Raw genomic sequence first — 23,169 nt, forward strand, 5'->3', positions numbered from 1 at the left:
GTAGCTCTCATCGATGAAAAAAGAGTCACTTAGCATTTATAGCCTTTGTTAAGATTTGAACATTTGTTCATATAATGGCTCATTCAACTTTGTTGATTACATCTTTAATAACTTCATCATAATCCAATCATAAATTGATATTATGAGAGATAATCTGAAATAAAATTTAGTACACTATTTTATTAATTTTAGTGATACGAATTATCTATAAATTTAGCAAGAGAAAGAACTATCTCTTCATTCTCAATTCGTTCAAAAACAAGTAAAAGTTCTTCTTGCTTGCTTGTCTATTTCTTTCTTTCTTTCTATCTTTTTTTTATCAGCTCCAATATTAATAAAGATCCAGAATGCTTTCTGCAGAAAAATTGAAGGGAGAGAATAATGAAGTAGAGCAAGAAAATTCAGAATTTGGTGAACAAGATAATGAATTAATTAAGCAAGAAGACATGAGAAATCTAGAATTAGAGGAACAATTAAGTTCCGAAATTGAGGTGTTAAACTTATCAAGAAAACACCATGAAACCTCCCATCAACACCTAAAACAGAGCAACCTCACAAACCCTTTTGATCTGCCAAATGATATTGTTGTTAAAATTTTCTTAAAGCTTCCAGTAAAATCTCTCTTGCGATTGAAGTCTGTTTCGAAATCCTGGCATGCTTTTATTTGTAGCCCTAGGTTTATCAAGTACCATCTGAGTTTATCAGTTACTTATAACAAATACTTCACCAACCATAAGGTTATTGTGAGGATAGCCCAACCAGAATTCAATCTTGAGGATTGTCCTGTTATGGAGGAATTTGACTTGGATTATCACATGAAAAACTCTGGTATATCTTTCTTGATTGAGGGTTTTATCAATGGATTGGTTTGTCTTGTAAATAAGGCAAACGAAGTGTTTTTATGGAATCCAGCAATAAGAAGGTATAAGAAATTGCCTGATTTTAGAACTCAATTGAAGAATGATGGTTATTGCATATATGGCTTTGGATATGATGAGATTCATGATGATTACAAGGTAATGTGTATTTTTTCTATTGTTGGATGTCTACCTCATTTTCAAGAGGTCGATATATATAGTCTAAAGAATGATTCTTGGCAAATAATACATTGCTCAAGAAATGTGATGCGGCTAATTGGCTCGGGTAAATTTGTAAATGGGAAGTTTTATTGGACTACTAATATTGATATCAAAAGCGGTTGGAGCATAACCTCTTTTGATTTGATTAATGAGAAATGGAGAATGGTGGAGCGCCCTTACAATGGAGAAGAAGGTGAAGTTCTCGTGTTGGGAGTGTTGGGAAGTAATCTTTCTGCGATTTGTAATAATTCAACTACTCATATGGATGTGTGGGCTATGAAGGAGTATGAAAACAAAGAATCTTGGATAAAGATGTTTACCATCAATTGTGCTCTAAATCCTGTGGATTATTTGTTTGCTCACTCTTTTTATTTATCAAAAAGAGGTGATTTTTTGCTTATGTTTCATGGTACTGTCATGATATACGATCCAAAGGATAACTCAATCAGATATGCACAGACTAGTGAATTTGATTATGGTCTTTTGACGGAATTCTTTCAAAGTCTAGTATGTCCGCTTTCACAAAATGAATCAAGGACACTACAAGAATAGAGAAGCAGACGTTGTGATAAGTGCAACTATGTAAGTGATGATTTCTAAGAGTTTTATTTTATGCATTTTACAAAGGGCATATTTTAGGGAGAACTATAACTCACATCTTCATGGAGACCTAATTTGACTTTTTCCATTTTTAGTATTTTTGTGAAATAATTTTATTTTTCTATTGTTGCTAATAGCTTATTAATTTCTTTGGCAATATCCTTTCATTAATTTAGTTATTTGGCCAATTAAGGATTGTATCTTTTTTTGATCACTTTACTAGTAACTTTGATATTAGCAAGAATGGATTGAATTAGAAGAAAGCAGTGGCGAAAATATTTGGTTGCTATGGTTATGAAAGTAGATTGAAAAACTTGTGAACACGGGATTCTAGGAAAAGTGGATTTCGTTATGAAGTTTTGTTTAATGTAATCGAGTACATAAAAGTGAAAACTTTTATGATCGTTGAGTATTAATAGTTAAAAAAAACCAGGTGCAATAGTTATGTTTTTTCTTATTTATTGAATTTAATGAAAAACTCAAAGAAAGCCAAAAGGAATTGCATGAGAAAAAATTTCAATAAAATGGAGCTTGAAATGGATATGGTAAGAAATTATTTTTATGTATGTAAATGGTGAGGCATGGGGGAAGGGTGGAGTTGCTTGCCATTAATGGAGAAGGTTATTTTCTCGAAGTAACGACAAGAGCCATTGGTGAAAGGAAGAAAGCTTTTGTTGGTGAAGATGGAGCTAGAGGAGATATGAAGTTACAATCTCATGCGATCTATCTTTTTTAATAATGTAACCATCATATATTAGTAGCGTAATACGTATATGTGCTCTTTAACTTGACTTTATTTTAAGTTTAGGCCCTCCAATTTTGGATTTGCACAAGTAGACACTTAAATTTTTATAAAGTTGTACAAATAGACACATGAGTCATATGTGGCATAATACATATAGGACACCACATAGGATACAAATTCTCATGTAGGATGTCATGTATGACGTGCGTCTATTTGTTTAATTTTATATAAATTTAAGTGTCTATTTGTGTACACCCAAATTAGAAGGCATAAATATAAATAAGGTCAAATTAAAAGACATATTTATGTATTATACTTATATTAGTTCATGGTCTATGCATACAAGTTCACACGAGCCCAATAAACACCTAAGTGTACTAATTCGGGAAATGAAGTTTTAATCAATGTTTAGTGTATATAATTAGGATTTATGACTATGCTAGGGACGTTACCATGCCATAAAACCTTGTTTTACTAGCTAGTCATGAATTATGACAAATCAGTACAGCTACAGAAGATTACAACAATTCAGGGACTTTTTATGCTTAAAGGGGGGAATTTAAACAATGCACAGAAATGGAGGCAGCTAAGAAAGCAAATAATATCTCTCAATCCCATTCACATATTCTTACACCAAGGGCAAAGTTCACGGATCGTGAAAGGGTCCGTATGGGGGAAAACTTCAGAAAGCTTGGGGTTTTAGTTCACGATCAGACGTGTACGGCCATAGACTTCTCCGTATAAAACCACTTTCAGGAGCCCAAACCTTTCCCTTTCCCTTTCCAGGGACACTCATACAGTCTGTGGTAACTTGTACGGACAGTATATTCATGAAGGGGGGTGGTGTCAGTTATTTCTCAAGGATATTTTAGTCGTTGCTCAATCTTTTAATCCCAATACCAATTCGTTTTTAGCTTACCTAGAGGGGTTTAAATAAATTTCAAAGGACTCAGTCAAAGGATTTCTTCTCTCTTAAGTTTGCTCTCAAGCTTTCCTTTCAAGTCAAGAACAAGGTCAAGTCCAAGTCTCCATTGATAGAGCTTGCTAGGGCTTTAATAATCAAGGTATATGAAAATTTCATCCATGGATTCCTTTCCATCCATGGAGTACCAAAGGTTTCTCAATTCCTCTTTTATGATGTTTTCTTAAACCCTAAATGTTTGATGATTTAGCATTGTGTTTATTCAATTATGTTCTTACTCAGCTTTGGATGAAAGAGCAAATCAACGGTGGATAAAAATGTTGACACATTTAACGTCTTTTAAGGATTATGATGAATTTAATTTATTTCCAAAAAGAGAAAAGAGTTATGAAGAATTCAATCTGTTGCCAAAAAAGAAGGATTATGATGAGTTTGAATTTGGATTTGAACAAAAGACTTTTTACGGACGGTTTTACCCTTGATATTTGGCTTAATAGCCCTTTAAATTTATGAGCATATATTTGTTTAGACACTTCAATTATTATTTGTTTCAATTGAATTATGATAAAATATTTATTTTGGACACTTTCAATTTAAATTTTGAAAGTTATTTTTGTGCATTATTTCAAATATTTATCACGTAAATAAGTTAATCCTTTAAAATATATCACTTACTAAAAAAACGTTCTACGGCACACTAAGATTAATTTGTATGACGTATAATGAAAAGAGGTGACATTTTTTAAGTACAACGTATCTACGCCATGGGCAATTGAGAATAAGGACACAAAAACTATTAAAATTTGAATTGAAGGAGTTTAATCACCTTATCATGTGTTCAGGTATTTAATTAAAATAAATAATAATTTAAGTGTCTAAATGGAATTTGCTAACAAATTTAAGGATTATCTATGTATTAAGCTTTAACTTTTTCTGACATTATGTTATTGCCTACTTCTAAAATAGGCATCTTGATTATCTTTGCTCTACATTGTTGATGAAGGATGAAAAGTAAAGCACAATAAGTTTCCTATTAGTATGAAACAATTTCCTGATATGTGAACAAATTTAGTGAAATATAGAAAATGTTTGTAAAGGAATTAAACAAAATTATTAGGAGCGGATGTTTGGAGAAGAAAATTATAAAAATATAAAAGTAGTATTCATTTTTATTTGAAAATGATACTTAAAGATTGAAGTTGTGTTGATGAATTGGAGTGAAAATTCTGGTCAAACGGGCATTTAATTTTTTTTTCATCTCTTACAGAAAAAAGGAGGTTTTAGAACTTATATTTATCATGAAATCATGATCAGATTACAAATATTTCATCTCTTATAGAAAAACTTTCATTTACAGTACTTTAGATCTATTCACTACAAATATCTGATCATGAAATTTCAAACTAAAGTGAAATTGTATTTCAAAATTGGAAAAATTGTTAATAAAGCGTGCTAAGAAACAATGCATGTGAGCAATAAACAAATACAATTAAGAAAAAAGAAAAGGCTACACAAAACCAAAAAAGAACACTTGAGAGGAAAAAACTAAAACAAGTATACACATCTAGAAATAAACATATGAGAATTGAAAGTATTTTATGATGTGTACATTGTTTTAACCCAACAAACAGAGAGGGTATGTTTAATAGACCCCTAGCTCAAGTAAAATATAACAAAAAAAACAACGTATATATGTAAAGGCATAAAGTGAATATAGTTGCGAAAAATCTGAAGAAAAATAACAATTAATGTGATAACTGAAGCAGATAAAACAATAGATAATACTAAGATCCAAGTATACGAGAGAATTATAAAGATTTCTATGAATACAAGGAGATTAATGAAAGCAAACATCCTGATGCTAGAGATGGAATGATCAGTCTAATCCTCCTCCTCCTCCTCAGCAGTAGCAGCAACGGCGACCTTTAAAGAACTACTCTTCTTGTTAGGCAGCAGAATGCTCTGAATGTTTGGCATTACACCACCACTCGCAATCGTCACATCTTCAAACAATTTGCTCAGTTCATCATCAGTCCTAATAGCCAACTGAAGATGCCTTGGATTGATCCGAGTTTTTTTGTTAGCTCTTGCCTCATTTCCAGCTACTTCAAGTACCTACAAAAAATCCCAGATATATAAAATTTAGTAATCACAAACCCTAAAAACTTGACATATGATCATTAAAAAAAAAGAAGTAGAGAAATTCACCTCAGCTGCAAGGTACTCAAGTACAGCAGCAAGGAATACTGGAGCTCCAGTGCCAACACGTTTGGCATACTTGCCAACTTTCAGAAACCGGGCGATACGACCGACAGGGAATTGGAGGCCGGCTTTGCTGCTGCGGGAATGAGACTTTTTCCCCGCAGCAGAACCAACGGCTTTTCCTTTACCTGCCATTGATCTTTTTCACTTCAAAAAGAAAAAAAAAAGGCTTTGCCTTTCGATTGATAGAAAGAGAGAAATGAAGGAGAAGAATTGAATTGCTCTGTGTGTATGTGAGTTCCTAAAGATGTCTGGTGGTATTTATAGCCCACAGGAGTTATAATTCAGCCAATGAGAAGACAATCACGAGGATTGAACTTGTACGCCGTTAGATGAAAGAGCAAATCAACGATGGATAAAGATGCTGATACATTTAGTCAATTTCAAGGATTATAATGAGTTTGTTACCAAAAAAAAAGGAATATGATGTGTTTGTTTCCAAAATAAAAAAGGATTATGATGTGTTTGTTGCCAAAAAAAAAAAAAGACTATGAGATATTTGTTTCCCAAAAAAGAAAAGGATTATGATGAGTTCATTGCCAAAAAAAAGGATTATGATGAGTTTTGGATTTGGACAAAAGATTTTTTTGGAGACAGTTTTATTTTTGATATTTTGACTTTAATAGACCTTTGAACATACTTGAAGTTTTACGAGTTATTAAGACTAATTTGTATGAAAGGAGATAAGATATTTTAAATGGCTAACTAATTATCTGCTCGCCAAGCCTAAAAAAAGACAATAGCCTTAGGCCCCCTAATTTGAAAGTCCTTATTTTTAAGCAATAATAGATTATAGATATTTTTTAGTAAGAAATATTGAGTATTGTTTATAAAAAATATAAGTTTTTCATATAAAAGGAAAGAATTACTAAAAGTTTAACAAATTTAGAATACTATACGTCTGAAGAAATATTAAATGAATTGACTATAATAAACTTCATTAAAAAATAAAATAAAATTTAAGGTCCCCATTTGAATTTGGCTTTTGACCAATGTTTGAGCCGCTCCGCTTATTATCCAAGGATTGAACAATCGAAGATACACACTAGAAATCATAATTTAAATCGCAAGTGTCTAATATATATATATGAACACATTATCATATGTTCAGGTGTTGATCAATTGGGACAAGAAATAGTTCAAGTGTCTAAAAAAAATAACTGATGAGTTTGATGGGAGTTTGTAGTTATTACGCCTTGGTTTTTTTTTTCTAACATTATGTTATTGCCTATTAGCTAGGTATCGAGAGGATGGAAAAGGAAATTAAGTGCATGTTTGATCATATTTTTATAATTTTTACTACAAATCAGTCACAAAAATTTGAAAATAACTCTATTTTGTATTCGTGTTAGCTAGATTGACAACGACCTACTAACTCATCCAGCAATATAGAACAAAGATAATCGAGATGCCTATTTTAGAAGATAAATTAGTTAGGTTCATATTACATATATAATACTACTAATATAATTTTATATGGAAAAAAAGGAGATTTTAGTTAGAATTTATTTATCAGAAGATCATTATTCAGATTAATAATATTTCATCTCTTATATATTTATAGAAAAACTTTCATTTACACTACGTTAGATTTTTTATTTTTTTTTATATTAACCATGTATATTTCTTGCTTCATCAGTTAAGTTTAATTGTAACAACTATTTCTCATACCAAATAGATATATATAGAAACTCTAATGCAGGTTTCACCATCCTCAGTTATTTTTTGTTAAAAAAAATATTTTCATGTTACAAAATACAAATCCATTGAGGTTTTCAATTCTCAAACAGCAAAAAGCTGGTGTTAATTAGTATTCCCAACACAGGTTGAAAAAACCACCCTAAATCAAAAGGCTACAACAAACCAAAAAGGAACACTAGAGAGGAAAAAACTAAAACAAGTATATATACATCATGAAATGAATATATCAGAAATGAAATAATTCTATATTAACAACAAACCAAAAAAGAACACTAGAGAGAAAGAAACTAAAACAAGTATACATATCGAAAAAGTGAACATATGAGAAATAAAGTTTTATTCAATTTTTAAAGTTTGATATGCTTAAAAGGATATTGGGAACAACTATAAATGTTTTTATATGAAGAACAACTTCATTGGCTAAATTTTTCATTCATAAAGATTTCTATATAAGCTAACAATTCAATAATCTTCCTCCTCAGCAGCAGCAGCAGACTATTGGGCATAACACCACCATTCGCAATCGTCGCATCTTCAAGCAAATTGCCCAGTTCATCATCATTCCCAACAGCCAACTGGGAATTGAAGGCCTGCTTTGCTACTACGGGAATGACACTTTTTTGCAGCAGTGTAATCAAGGGTTTTTCCTTTAATTTACCGTCCTTTAATGAAGCAGAAGAAATGAACTGCTATGTGTGTATGTGACTTCAAAGAGCAATTTGATTTTGGTATTTTATAGCCCACTAAGGTCATAACCCAGTCAATGAGAAGGCGACCTTGTACGCCGTTGGATGAAAGAGCAAATCAATGGTGGATAACCAAGATGCTGACACATTTAATTGCGAGTTTGTTGTAAAAAAAAAAAAGGATTATGATGACTTTGTTGCCAAAACAAAAAAAAGGATTAAAATGAATTTGTTGCCAAAAAGAAATTTTGTTTACAGTATCCTAGAATAATTTTCTTTTCAACATCTTCAGGATATTATTTTATCAAGGTTACGCAAATTTCATACACATTCATGATGATAGACTAGTTGAGATTTGCATAACCCTAGTAAGATGGTGTTGTAAGAAATATAATTGTCAAGTTTTTTTCTTAACATTAACCGGGTATATTTTTTATTTCATCAGTTTAGTTTAATCGCTACAATAATTTCTCATATCAAATCTTGAAATATAGAAACTTTAATGCTAAGTCTTTGTAACACCCCAAATTTTTTTCGCCAAGATTCGAACCATTCTTCATGTGCATGTAGGATCAAACTCGGTGACTTCTAGTTGTATATATGAGTTAGGATCAATTCCTAAGTATTTTAAGTGTATTAGATGTGTTTTAGGGTCATAACGGATCTGTAACACCAAGTCGAGTCCAAAGAATTTCTATCGGCTAAGTTTTCGTATGAGTTCGTATAAGGGTCAACTTCAAATGACTATATCTCCTAGAATATAATGAATTAGATGGCCTATGACCTATCAAATTAAAGATCTTTGAGTCTTCTTTCCAACTCCACCAAGATTGCATTTTTCGGAGTTCGGAGTAAAACGTTATGCCCATTCGACCAGAGAGGTGTGCGACAAGTCCGCGACGCAGACCTATCGCGGACTTGGCCAGTTTTTGCTTCAACTTAAAATTTTAGCAAAAATTGAACAATGGTGGAACAAGTCCACAACGCGGACCTGTTCCAACTTAGTTCAAATTCTGCCAGTTTTCATATTTTTGGGAGGGACTTTTTGGTCTTTTCTCCACATTTCCCAAAGCTTAACCCTAGCCGTTTTGGGACAAAAAGCTCAGTTCCCTCATAATATACAAAGAGTTTTCCTCTCCTTCACCTTAGGAGATTTGAGAGAAGAGACTAGAAAGGAGAAAAAGAGCAAAGATTCAAGATCTTCAAGCCATGTTTTTTATTTTTTGTGAGACAATCTTCATTCCAGGTATGTAAGGTAACGTTGGATTGAGTTCATCCATGTAGCCTACATCTTCATTGATTTGAGTTGAGTTGAGTTTGAGGTTCCATGAGTTGAGTTCTTGAGTTATCTATAATTTCTATTGAGTTTTGTATATAAATTCATATAAATTATTGAATCTATGATTGGTTGATTCGTTCATACCCTGGCAAAGTATGGACGGACGTGGCAAAAACATCGGCTTGTTGTACATCACTGGTGTAACACCCCCCAAATATTTTCCCTAAGATTCGGACCTTTCTTGTATACGTGTAGGGTCGAACTCGATTATTGTGAAGCGTATGCATGAGTTAGGATGAGTTCCTAAGTAATTAAAGAGTGTTAGAGGTGATGTGGGGTCATAAAGGATCCCTAGAACCAAGCTAAGTCCAAAAGGATTCGTCTTGGGTAAGTTGTTGAGGGAGTTTGTATAAGGGTCGACTTCTAACGGCCATAGCATTTGAAATATGACGATCTGGGTGGCCCACAACCTATTAAATTAAAGGTCGTCGAGTCTTCTTTCCAACGCCACCAAAAATGTAATTTTTGGAGTTCGGAGTCAAAAGATATGACGATCCTAAGACGGACGGGTACTATAGGAATTTCAGGCCTGGGTGACAACTACTGGAAACCTAGGCTTGGCGCCGCAGTGGCGCGACACGCCACTATCGCGCCAGGAACAAGCCTCAGTAGTTTGGTCCTTAGCGCGGCGCGCCACTACGAGATGTGCAGGGTTTTCAAGCCTATTTTCTAAAACCCAAAAAATATGGGCTTGGCGCTGCAAGGGCGCGACGCGCCACTATCGCGCCACAAAACAGCCTCAGTAGTTTGGTCCCTTGCGTGACGCTCCACTACTGGGTTGCAGGGTTTTTAAGCCTATTCGACTTGGCGCTGCAGTGGCGAGACGCGCCACTATCGCGCCAAGAGTGTTTTTGGCCTATTTTCTAGATTTTTGGAGAAAGGGCAATTTGGGAATTTTCCCAAATTATATATGTATCTGCCTTGGGACGTTTTTGGGACCATTTTCAGTCCCTCTCTCTCTCTCTCTAAAAGCCCTAACATTTCCCTCTCTTCTTCTTCTTCTTCTTCTTCTCCAAATCCTTCTCCAACAAAGAGTGCCTCCAAGAGCTTCAAGAATTCAAGCCTTCCATTGGAGACCCAACATCAAGGTCTTCTTCAAAGTCTTCAATAAGGTATGTAAGGCTACCCAAAACATGGGTTGAGTCCACCCATGTGCCCTACATCTTTCTTAAGATTTATTGTTCATAAGAATGGAGTTTAATGATAGATTTATGTCCAACAAGGTCTTTTTCATCTATTACCCTAAAAAAAAATTATGTTGATGTTGTGGAGTCAAGAAAGTGATGTTGGTATGAGTTGATTGAGATGAGAGGTTGAATATATATATATTTCGTTGATTTTTTTCTTAACTACGTTTACTATGCTAAATATGTTAATTTCCTTATATGTGGTTTCTCACTTTGAATTGTTGATTTAGAACCTTGGAGTTGTGATGAGTCCCAAAAGATTTGTTAAATAAATAGAGGAACGATTGGATAGGTTTGTATGTTGTTATAAATGCATATTTAATCTACTCTTGAAAGATGTGATTGGGATTGATCGGATAGTATGATTGGGAGAGATTTGATTGTGATAGAGTTGATGAGTTGACGAGGTTGTAAATGAGACTTGTCGATATGATTTGATTGAGTTGATTGGATAGAGTTTTATGAGCATTGAGTCTTGGGAGGAGTATTGAGCGCCGAGTGGGTAAGAGTATAGTCCATACTCGAACCCCATGAACTACGCCGCCAATGTAGGAAGGGATTGAACCGTTAAAGTCGGAATGCGTCCCATGAGATCGAACCGTTAAAGTCGGATGTTTCCCATTTTATTGTCCTGAAATGATAGGACTTGACTGATCGATGGGATCCATGATTGGTTGATTCGTTCATACCCTGGCAAAGTATGAACGGACGCGACAACAATGTCATTTTGTTGTACTATCACTGGCTCATAAGTGATGGTTGTCGGATAAGAGAAACTCTCATATAGGTCTTGATAATACTCTGAGTCGGATTGAGTTGAATGGTATATGATTGGTCCCATTTAACCCATATTTTTGTTTAGACTTAGGACACTAGATTGAGTTGTTATTTTTCTTGAGTTGAGATTCTGAGTTGATTTGATTCTTCCTTGATGTTTGTTTCATTCGGCCATTTTACATACTCGTACATTCCATGTACTGACGTCATTTGGCCTGCATCATTTCATGATGCAGAGACAGGTACTAGAGATCATCAACCGGCGCACAGTTGAAGATCTACCCACTCCCAGCTAGTTGGTGCGTCCTCCTAGTTTCCGGAGGATGCTGAGATCTTCCTTACAGCTTTGTTTTATTTTCTTTATTTTGATTGTTGGTAGCCATGGACTTGTCATTGGCACCTCCCAAATTGTTGATAGAGGCTTCATAGACTAGAGTGTGGGAATGTTTGATTGTTCTTTTGAGTAGTTCTATCAAAGCTGTTTATTGATTTGATAGTTGTTTGGCCTTCGGCCCTAAATTATGAATAGTATTCCTGTGATTGAGTTTTTCGCAGAGAGAATGTAATTGAATGAAAGTGTAACTGGACCAGGTGGTTCGTTTGAAGGTCAGAAATGGCTTTCGAGTGCCGGTCACGCCTAGGGTACCCTCTCGGGGCGTGACAACTGGTTCATAGGTGATGGTTGTTGGTTAGAGAAACTCCCAAATTGAGTGGATTGTGCATGATATGATTGGTTTGATTGAGATTGTAAATGATTGAGTCGAATGGCAAAACATTGCTAAATTCTAATTTGCATATTTGTTAAGTTGAGTCCTTTGAGTTTATTATTGAGCTGATTGAATACTTAGTTGATTGATTTGATTGGTATTGTAGATGATTGAGTCGATTTGTAAAATATTTCTAAATTTTAATTTACGTGTCTATTGTGTTGAGTCCTTTGACTTTATTCATTAAGTATATGATTGGATTGGATTGGATGGTATGTGATTGGATTGAATCGGATTGCATATGATTGGATTGGATCGGATTGTATATGATTGAATTGGATCAAATTAAATATGATTGGATTGGATCGGATTGTTAACACATTTAACGTCTTTTAAGGATTATGATGAATTTAATTTATTTCCAAAAAGGGAAAAGAGTTATGATGAATTCAATCTGTTGCCAAAAAAGAAAGGATTATGATGAGTTTGAATTTGGATTTGAACAAAAGACTTTTTACAGATGATTTTACCCTTGATATTTGGCTTAATAGCCCATTTATGAGCATATTTGTTTAGACACTGCAATTATTATTTGTTTCAATTGAATACTTAAACATATGATAAAATATTTATTTTGGATACCTTCAATTTAAATTTTGAAAGTTATTTTTGCGCATTATTTTAAATATTTATCACGTAGATAAGTTAATCATTTAAAATATATCACTTACTAAAAAAAAGTTCTACGGCACACTAAGATTAATTTGTATGACGTATATGAAAAGAGGTGACATTTTTTAAGTACATAACGTATCTACGCCATGGGAATTGAGAATAAGGACACAAAAACTATTAAAATTTGAATTGAAGGAGTTTAATCACCTTATCATATATTCAGGTATTTAATTGAAACAAATAATAATTTAAGTGTCTAAATGGAATTTGCTAACAAGTTTAAGGATTATCTATGTATTACGCTTTAACTTTTTCTAACATTATGTTATTGCCTATTAAGAAAAAAGAGGATGAAAAAAAATGACCGTTTGACCACAATTTTCACTCCCATTCATCAACACAACTTCAATCTTCAAGTATCATTTTCAAATAAAAATGAATACTACTTTTATATTTTTATAATTTTCTTCTCCAAACATCCGCTGCTAATAATTTTGTTTAATTCCTTTTCAAACATTTTCTATATTTCACTAAATTTGTTCACATATCGGGAAATTGTTCAAGTCTCACAATGCTAATACTATCCAAAATGTCGTAATAAAAATATCAAATCATTTTGGCATAATATATAAATATGACGGTATGATCCTTAACTTGATTTCAGCTGACAACTATTTAAAAGTCAATGCATTTTTTGAATAACAATTTTCTAACAAAAATGGTTGGCATAATACATAAATATGTCATTAAGCTTGGCTTCAGCTAACATCTATGCCCTCCAACTTGGGGTGTATAAGTAGGCACTTAAACTTGTATAAAATTAAACAAGTAGACACATATATCCTACGTAGCATAACGTGTAGGACGCCATATAGGATACAAATTTGTCATGTAGGATGTCATGTAGGACGAATATGTCTATTTGTTCAAGTTTTGAATAGTTAAAGTACTTACTTGTGCATTAGTAAAGTTAGAAGTCATATATGAATATTCCTACTTGAAATTTACTATATGCATGATATTAATGATGATACCATACATAAATATCTTAATATGTTATTTTTACATAATATATTTCATATAAGACATTATCACAATATTTGAATATTTTACGATGAGTATGCCGCTATAATAAATACAACTGTTGTTATATTTAGAATATTGTTATAGAGAATAAAATATATCATGAAAAATTAATTCTGGCAAAAATCAAACCGTTGCAATAAAATATTATTATAATAAATGACTGTTATAATGAGATTTGACTGTACAACAATTTCTAAAATCTATGATCAAATACCTATTTAATGTCTGATTGAGCTATTTATAATTTACTATTCATTGGGTAAACTCAAATAAATTTTTTTAAAAAAACTATAGTAATTTTTTAAGCAGTGAAAGAATAAGCAGCTACCTGGTGACAATTCTAATATTTTATTAGGGGAACTGAAATAAATCTCATTATTTAGGGAGCTAATTGCTTAGATATAATTTATTTTACAATATTATGTATCTTATCATGTGTTTGTGTGCCCAGATACATTCAGATATATTTGTGCATTCAGATACATTCAAATAAGTCCAGAGACAATCAGATACATTTCAGATGCATTGTATTTAAGTGGATTCGCATGTATCTAGGGTACATAACGAATCTTGATCACCTCACTCGCTTCTCTCCCATCTCACTCGTCACTCATGCATCTGGATACATATGAATCTCGCTCGCTTTCCTCCCGAATATCGCTCGCCTCTCTCCCTATTTTAGTGTATCTGGTAGCAGAAATACATGTATCTGGTAAGAAACTCTTAATTAGTGGTAAGATAAGTAATATTTTAAAATATAGATAATAATAATAATAATAATAATAATAATAATAATAAATATGATAATTGTTATAAAATATTCTATATCTGAACAAATTTTAACGGAGAGAATAAGGAAACGGAAGGGAAACAGAGAAAGGGAAAACAAAGAAGAAATATAACGAAGCAGAAATTTTTTTTCTCTACATCCGTTCATGCCAATATGACATGTTTATATAGGAGTAATTTAGTGGGATGCCCACTTTCAGTGGGCCCCACTTCATTTAAAAACATAAGTGGACATTCCATTTACTTAACAATAATGAAGTATTTGTAATTATGTAATTTTTCCATATTTTTACAATTGGACTTTGGGTTGTATTTTGTAGGCCCAACTACTAAAATCTAAAGTAGCCCAAATAGAAAAACGGGCCGAGACTTGATTAGTAGGAATTATTTTGCGAAAAGACATTTATACCCCTTAAAGTAAACTATTTATTCTTAAATGATTCATTATTTTCATACCCCTTTTTATTGTAAAATGACATACATCTATTTTTATTCGCGCGCTAACATCGTGCTAACGTTAGTGCCCACTATTTTTTCCTCTCTGATACCATCACAATATATTACAGTATATGAATATACTTTGATGGTATCAAAGAGTTACGGAGCAGTGTCTTTATTGAAGGACTATTTCTTCATCCTTGATACCATCAAAGTACAATATACTCTGGTGGTATCAAAGAGTAACTGAGCAGTGTTTTTATTAAGGTTTGCTTCAATCCTTCGATCGAGCTAGTCTATGGGCATCACACACTAACTCCTTCTTTTCATGAGATTACTCAATCATCCATGATATCATTGAGGTATATCTACATACAATTATTGTATCACTGAGATATGTTTCAATATTCAATATTTTAATTTTAAAACGGTTAAAAGGAGTCATAATTTAGATATAATTTTTTTTAATTTGCAAAAAAGGAAAAAAAATTATAAAAATATATTTTCTGCTAGTTTAGAATTTAATAAATAAGATTGTAACTTTAATAATTTTCTCTTAATTGTTTTTTGTTTATTTTATTTTAAAAAAAACTCAATCCTATATGATATTAATATGGAATCAATATACCGACGGAGTATCACATTGGGATTAAGCTCAATCTTATATGACACAGATATGGAATTAATATACTGATAGAGTATCATAGAGGATTAATTCATAGTTGTGATGTTGATGTCATGCCGACATCATGCGCGGAATAAGAAAGGAGAAAGTGGGGTAAGCGGATAAATAATTTGAGCGCTGGTCTATTAAACTTAAATAGATTGAATTGAGTCCATATTTTTATAAATAATTTCATAATTTGGTCCATTTTATGTAGTTTTATACACTGCAATCTACTTGGATGACATAAAAATTAAAAACCTCACTCAGATATCCTTTTCTTTAGAGTATATAACGAGGTTTTCATGTTCAGTTCTATACACGTTTTCTTTCTGTAGATTTACATTTTTACTGTCAAACTTACCACTAATGTTGGTAAAGAACTTGGTCTTCGCATGCTTAAGCATCACTCCAAAAGTTAAACACTATCATTAAATGATTTACGAGGAAAAAATATATAATTCTTTTTTAACACTAACTAAAAAAAATGTATTATATTAATTGGGACAAAAAAATTTACTTTCGTCGTCCAAAATATGTCACTTTAGCTTATATCCTGCAAAGAGGGACCTAAATGAAAAGTTTGCATAGAAAATGGGGTTCAAATGTAATGATAAGCTCTTCTTTTAATTTTGAAGCTATTTCTATATTTGTCTTTGGAATTCGAAGCTAATTATTGCTTTCCCGCATCTCGGAAATTAATGGAGATACAATAGTCCAAAATAAAATAAAGTTATTATAATTTATTGCACCTAAAGAGAAAAGGTACAACATTCTATAGCACAGTGACATTAATCTATCCAGATTTGTGCTTGGGAATTTCAAGTGATCGAACATCAAAAAAAAAATTATATTCTTTTTTGAAAAATTAGATTGGTTCATACAAGTTACAACTGTTAAATTAATGATGTTTGCACTGTGATAATTTATCATATATCATTTAATTAGTTTTACGTTAGCTATCGACCTACTACAATCCTCACTTTCTTATGAATTTGACATTAATAATATGAGCCAACTTACGCATGCAACATTATTCATATTATTACTAATTACGTATCTATTTGTGAATTCCAAATTTAATATAAATATATATATATATATCATAAAATATATATATAGGGAGAAAAAATATATAAAATATGTATATATAATTTTGGAAATTAATATTTTATCTAATCTAAAAATTATATATTTTGCTCGAATTTATTTTAAAACTATCTATTTGCATTAAATTGTCAAAAATATTTTAAAATAAAATCGACAAGGATACTAACAATAAAACTGTTGGGCTTGTAATGTTGGTTTACTTTTAGCTTTAACCTGCAACAATGGACATAACAAGAGAGCTTACCATTAACATGAAAATTAGTTGTTGGATTCATTAAAATAGGAAAATAAAATAAAATCATTGAGACTTGTGATATTATTAATTACCGTACTTGTTATTTTTTTCATTTATGATATAGTAATATCATTTAATTCAAATGTGATTCTCATTCAATTCAAAAATATGAGGTGAGGTGAGTGAGACTGTGACTCTTCAAGTGTCAGAGTGAATTTTCAATTTTTAGCCTGTCTATTCTGAATCTTTGTACTCTCTGTGTGCACCTTTGTTTTTTTTTTTTTTGTTTTTCATTTAGTGCTCAAAATTTATATTAAAATTCTGATTAAATTTGAATCCTACGTGTTACAGGACTCATTCGAAAAGTAAAGTTTTTAATAAGATTTTCTTTATATATAAAGCTCAAACTCAAGACTTATGATTAAAGATAAAATAATTTCACCACCGTTGTATCACACCTCATATTGGGACCTTTATTTATGTTACTATCATTCATTAATATCATCGAACCAAATTTTTAAATCAATAGTAATACATAAACATAAATTTAAATTTAATCTTCGCTAATAAAATAAACACTCAAATTTCGAGAGCACATATTTATATATTTTAACTTAATATCAATGGATAATTAAATATTTTAATTTATTTTTATTGTATTTTGTGAATATTTAATATTGATGTAACATATAAATTTTAAAATTATATAGATGATTATTTTATAAATTAAATCGATAGAGTGAAAATAAATTATATAGTCTATATATATATCCATGTTCAAAATTGATATGTCTACTTGCAATCTCATACTAAATTTGAGCAACTGTTTATCTATTATGTCAATTTTTAAAAGCCTGTTATGTTTCTTGTCTTGTTCCTTTAATAATAATAACCCAATAGATTCTTGTTTTTTCATTAAATTGACAATATCCTCTTCCTTCTTGTTTGCCTCTAAGCTTTTTCTACTTCTTCTTCATGGGTTTCTAATTAGATTTTCTGGGGTGACTTTAATTTTTGAAAAGTTTTTATTTTTCTGATATATTCAATGTTCTTTTGGGGTTGTCTTCTTGAGGTTATTGGGTGTTCACTTTTGTTTTCTGATAGCTGAAAAAGAGGGATTTTCATAAGGGATAATGTTAGCCAAGAATACAAAATCTTCTTGACTAGCTTTTTTGGGTTTTTAGTGAGGATTTTCTTGATTGACTTTAATTTGCATAAAGTTTCAATCTTTTCAAGGCATTTTGAAGGATGCTGTGTGGGTTTGTTTTCTGAGAGCTAAAAAGGAGCATTTTTTCATAAGGGATAATTTCAGCCAAGAATAGAAAAAAATCTTGTTGACTAAATTTTTGGGTTTCATGGAGGTAGAAAAAGATGATAACTTTAGGAAAAGTTCATTTCTTTTAGAAAGTTATCTGACTATAAGTATAGGAAAAGTTACATTTTTGAGTATATTGAAGGTTTGAAAAGATAGATTCTTGAAAATGGGGGAGAAGAAGAATATGCCAGCAGTTTGGTTTTCTTTAAAGAGATCTTTGCATTGTAAATCAGAGCCATCAGATGTTCATGACCCAAAAACAAGAAAACAGCTAAGCACAATTTTGACTAGAAAAGGAGGAGGAGGAGGAGGAAGGTCTGGTTGTTCCAGGTCTATAGCAAATCTCAAAGATGTAATACATGGAAGTAAAAGACATTTGGATAAACCCCCAAGTTGTAGTCCAAGATCTATTGGTAGTAGTGAGTTTCTTAATCCAATAACTCATGAAGTTATTCTGAGTAATTCAAGATGTGAGCTGAAAATCACTAGTTTTAATGGATTTCAAGAAAGTGCTAATGGGGGTGGGGGTGGGGGTGGGGTGAGTACTAATGGTGGTTCAACTTTTGTGGGTACTTTAAGGCCTGGTACCCCAGGTCCAGGAGGGAACCCTACAATGCATTATTTCAATTCTGGTTGTAGGAACACAGTGGGAACACCTACAAGGAGGAGTGCATCTTTTCTTGTTGATAAAGAAGGACATACTAGTAGTTTTCCTTGTAAAACTAGGCATTCACTTGATAATGATGTTAATGGAACTTTTTCTGGGTTCACATGTCATAAGTGTGGAGAACAATTTGGGAAATGCGAAGCTCTTGAAGCACATCATCTTTCTAAGCATGCTGGTAAAAATCTTGTTTTTTCATCATTCCTGTTCCTAAATCCATGTTTTATTGCTTACGCTATAGCTTATTTCCTTTTTCATTCTCTGTCTGAAAAAAGTACTACTTTTTAAAAATAAAAAATAAAAAAACTGGGGGTAGGGAAAGTGGAAACGGATAGGGGATTGATTAGAGGGCGAAAAATCGAACTCGCACTAAAATAAGGTGAATGTTTAGATAACCTATCGGAAAAAAGTGATGTACTTGCTTTGCTTTCTGTTCTTGTTTCCCCCCTTTTTTCCTTATGAGTCTGTGTAGCCTACATCACAAGATTGTACATTTGCAGCTTCAAAGCCCCCATTCCCTAGGAATTGGAACTTCTTGTCTATCTCTCTAGTGTTAGAAAGATTGTCCTTTCTCAGTCAAATTGTTTGAAATTTGCGTCAAGATGAGATAGTATCAGTAATTTCTGCCTAAATTGATTGGCTTTGATGGATTGGTGGTGTAGGGAGGGAGGGAAAAGAAATCATAAAATTTTAACTGTGAAATTCTCTGTGCATTACACTGCACTATGTTTGGACGTGCTCACCTAGGTGTGTTGCTCCCAATTTACTTGGGATTGAGACGTAGTAGTTGTTGTTGTCGTTATTGTATTCATTTTCTGTACTTGTTGATTTAATGGTTTTGAAAGGCTTCTTATCTTGTTGCTTTTTGCTCAAATGGACAGTGAGTGAACTTTTGGAGGGTGATTCTTCAAGGAAGATAGTAGAAATAATCTGTCGCTCAAGCTGGTTAAAATCCGAGAGCCAAGTTGGACGGATTGAAAGGGTCTTGAAAGTTCACAACACACAAAAAACTCTAGCTCGGTTTGAAGAATATAGGGAGATGGTGAAGAGCAAAGCAAGTAAGCTCCCTAAGAAACATCCTCGATGTATAGCTGATGGCAATGAGCTTTTAAGGTTCTATGGAACTACTTTGGCGTGCGGCCTTGGCATGAACGGATCCTGCAGTCTCTGTATATCTGATAAATGCTGCGTCTGTCGAATTATCAGAAATGGATTCTCCACGAAGAAGGAACTTAAAGGTGGGATTGGCGTCTTCACCACTTCCACGAGTGGAAGTTCTTATGAATGTATTGAGATGAGTGAAGATGATCCATCCTTAAGAAAAGCGTTGATTGTCTGCAGAGTAGTTGCAGGTCGAGTGCATAGGCCATTAGAGAACATTCAAGAAATGGCTGGCCAAACCGGGTTCGATTCTTTGGCAGGTAAGGTTGGCGTATACTCGAACATAGAGGAGCTTTACTTGCTTAATCCAAAGGCTCTTCTTCCTTGTTTTGTGGTAATCTGCAAAGCCTAAGCAAAAAAAATAAGACATGGTAGAATGTTTAAATTAGTAGTGAGATTTCGCTTCACGTACATGCTTTTCTTTTCGAAATGTTCTGCAGGAAGTTTTGGTTCTTGGAGTCCATATTCTTACTTCCTGCATATTTCTGTATCTGTTATTACCAAAATTTGGCCAAGCGAGATGATCCAAAAGTTTGATTGAAAGGTTCTTGTTGACTTTGTGGGGAGTGACTACCTTCTTTTTTTTCTAATCACCCCACCCCTCAGGATAATTAATCGTATTTCCACTTGCTCTTCACCGTTACTCGAGCCCTCGATCTATTGGTTGATGATGTATTCAATTGCTTGAGCAAGCCTTACTTGTCTACTACCTTTTTCTATGTCTCTGACAATTTTTGGTTGAGTTCATACATGTATGATGCATAGGTGTAACAGAATGCAGTTTATTGTACATAGTAATATAGACAACTATAGATTTGGGACCATTTCAGCTTTTAGAATGAATCCTTGATCTAAAATTGGACTAGACTCTTGTGACTTCAAAAACAACAAATGGTTGCATAGGCTTTAGAAGTTTGTAAACTACGCTTCTGGCACCTATGTTGCTATGTCGTTAGATCGTGCATTTTTGGAGGATCCGACATAGGTGTCAGTAGGGTTGTGTATCGTCGGTCCGGTTCGATTTTGAATTTTATGGGTTATCAATTTGTGGACATGTCAATTCGTTATAGAACTGTTGAAGATATTGGTTTATCGGTTATTGATTTTTATCAGTTTGGTTATCGGTTTAACGGTTAAGATTTGACACAAAAAATTCATTGAAAATCTTTTAAAAACAAGGTGACAAACTAAATGAGCGATGCACATGAGTTGATAGATTGCATCTTGTTAGAAAACAAACATTATCATATCGTAGAATAATTGAGAATTTGAGATAACCTGGAATAAAAGTATGAAAGTAAACTCTTAAGTCAAGGACTTTTTCGATTTTGGTTATCGATTTCGATTCGATTTTGAATAGCCCTAGGTGTTAGACTATGGTTTGACACTCAAATATGAAGTAACAACTACACATTAATTTCAAGTTTTAGGGTCGGCTATAAAAATTCTTACTGTCCACTTCCACTAATACAACTATATAAACACCAATAAATTGTTCATTTTGATTGAGTTTGAACATGATTTACACTTGAAGATCATTATTGATTTTCTAGTCGAGGGTCTATAGAAAATAAGTGCTCAACCTACAAAAATAGCGATAAGATTTGCGAACAAATCACACGGAGTATGTTTTTGTTATATCATCAACTTAATGAAATCCACTTGCAGCAACCAAAATGTGGTCCTCGAGTTTATACTGTCATATGCTTTATAAAATGCTAAAGGAAATAAATGAAGGAGATAATAAGTCATTGTCACTGTTTCTTTTGGCAGACTATATTATCTGTGTCTTATTAGAGCTATTAATGTTGCTGGAAAAATGTTGTGATCCTCTTTTCATTATTCTCTGCACATTTTTTTTCTTAATTTATCACTACTGGTGTTCAGAGAAACGAACAAGATTCATGAGACCCTACTTTTTCCTCTTGCTTTTAATATGACCTGATAAAAGTGGTACCAAATTTCATTTTAGGTGATAAAATTTCTTTTTTCTAGTCTCTTTAGAAAGAAAAAAGTACTATATTTCTGTATTTGTAAGCTCTTAAATTTTGAATTTTATTTTTTATACAAAGGGAAAAGGCTCAAATATGTCATCGAACTTTGAGAAAAGACTTATTTATGCCATTGCCGTTTGAGAAAAAGTTCATCTATTCTATTATTTTTTAACTCTGATTTTACAAAATCACTCAAACAATTTTTAACACTTTTCAATTGGAGTTTTGAATCAAATGTACTTTTTTTGCTCCTTCTTCTTCAAGAACACATGAAGAACACCAACAATTCAACTCTTCAATTTTTCACGAAATCACCTCAAATTTTAATAGTAGCATCCCTCCGAACTAGCTATCAAAATTCAATATTTTTTTAGCTCGAATTCAACCCAAACCAACAAGACACACTTAAAATTTCTTCAAAGTTCCAAAACTTTAACCTTCTTTAATGGTAGAATTTTCTCTACAATCCCAAATCACTTGAAATTTTGAACATAGACATAGTGAACTTTAACATGGTGTTTTTTTGAGTCTATGTTCAAAACTTCAAGTAATTTGGAGTTGTGGAGAAAATTCTACCATCAAAGGTGGTTAAAGTTTTGAAACTTTGAAGAAATTTTAAGTGTGTATTGTTGGTTTAGGTTGAATTCGAGCTCAAAAGATATTGGATTTTGATATCTAGCTTGGAGGGATGTTACTATTGAAATTTGAGTGATTTCGTGAAAAATTGAAGAAGTTGAAAATTTAGAGTTCTTGATGTTCTTTATGTGTTTTTGGTATTCTTGAAGAAGGAGCAAAAATAGTACATTTGATTCAAAACTCTAATTGAAAAGTGTTAAAAGTTGTTTGGGTGTTTTTGTAAAATCGGAGTTAAAAAATAATGGCATAGATGAACCTTTTCTCAAATGGCAATGACATAAATAAATCAAACTTTTAACGAATGACATAAATGAACTTTTTTCTCAAAGTTTGATGACATATTTGAGCATTTTCCCCGTACAAATGACACATACCAAGTGTTTACACCTACCCAAAT

At 32.5% G+C, this 23,169-nt stretch overlaps 3 protein-coding genes across 3 annotated transcripts; 2 read left to right on the forward strand and 1 right to left on the reverse strand.

Annotated features, from left to right (window-relative positions):
- Positions 1–316: 316 nt before the first annotated feature.
- On the forward strand, positions 317–2,213 carry LOC129892153 (F-box protein CPR1-like). Its single transcript, XM_055967705.1, has one exon. It carries the CDS (start codon positions 348–350, stop codon positions 1,629–1,631), a length of 1,284 nt encoding a protein of 427 aa, XP_055823680.1. The 5' UTR covers positions 317–347; the 3' UTR covers positions 1,632–2,213.
- A 3,014-nt stretch (positions 2,214–5,227) lies between these two features.
- LOC129891803 (probable histone H2A.3) lies at positions 5,228–5,743 on the reverse strand. Its single transcript, XM_055967285.1, has 2 exons — positions 5,555–5,743; positions 5,228–5,461 (listed from the first exon to the last, which is right to left on the reverse strand). The coding sequence occupies exons 1-2, from the start codon at positions 5,741–5,743 to the stop codon at positions 5,228–5,230; spliced, it is 423 nt and encodes a 140-aa protein (XP_055823260.1).
- Positions 5,744–17,945: 12,202 nt separating this feature from the next.
- LOC129893320 (uncharacterized) lies at positions 17,946–20,689 on the forward strand. Its single transcript, XM_055968828.1, has 2 exons — positions 17,946–19,159; positions 19,863–20,689. Exons 1-2 carry the CDS (start codon positions 18,484–18,486, stop codon positions 20,492–20,494), a joined length of 1,308 nt encoding a protein of 435 aa, XP_055824803.1. The 5' UTR covers positions 17,946–18,483; the 3' UTR covers positions 20,495–20,689.
- The last annotated feature ends 2,480 nt before the right edge of the window (positions 20,690–23,169 follow it).

Source organism: Solanum dulcamara, chromosome 6 (assembly GCF_947179165.1).
Source record: "Solanum dulcamara chromosome 6, daSolDulc1.2, whole genome shotgun sequence".
In the NCBI taxonomy this organism is placed as follows: Eukaryota; Viridiplantae; Streptophyta; class Magnoliopsida; order Solanales; family Solanaceae; genus Solanum; species Solanum dulcamara.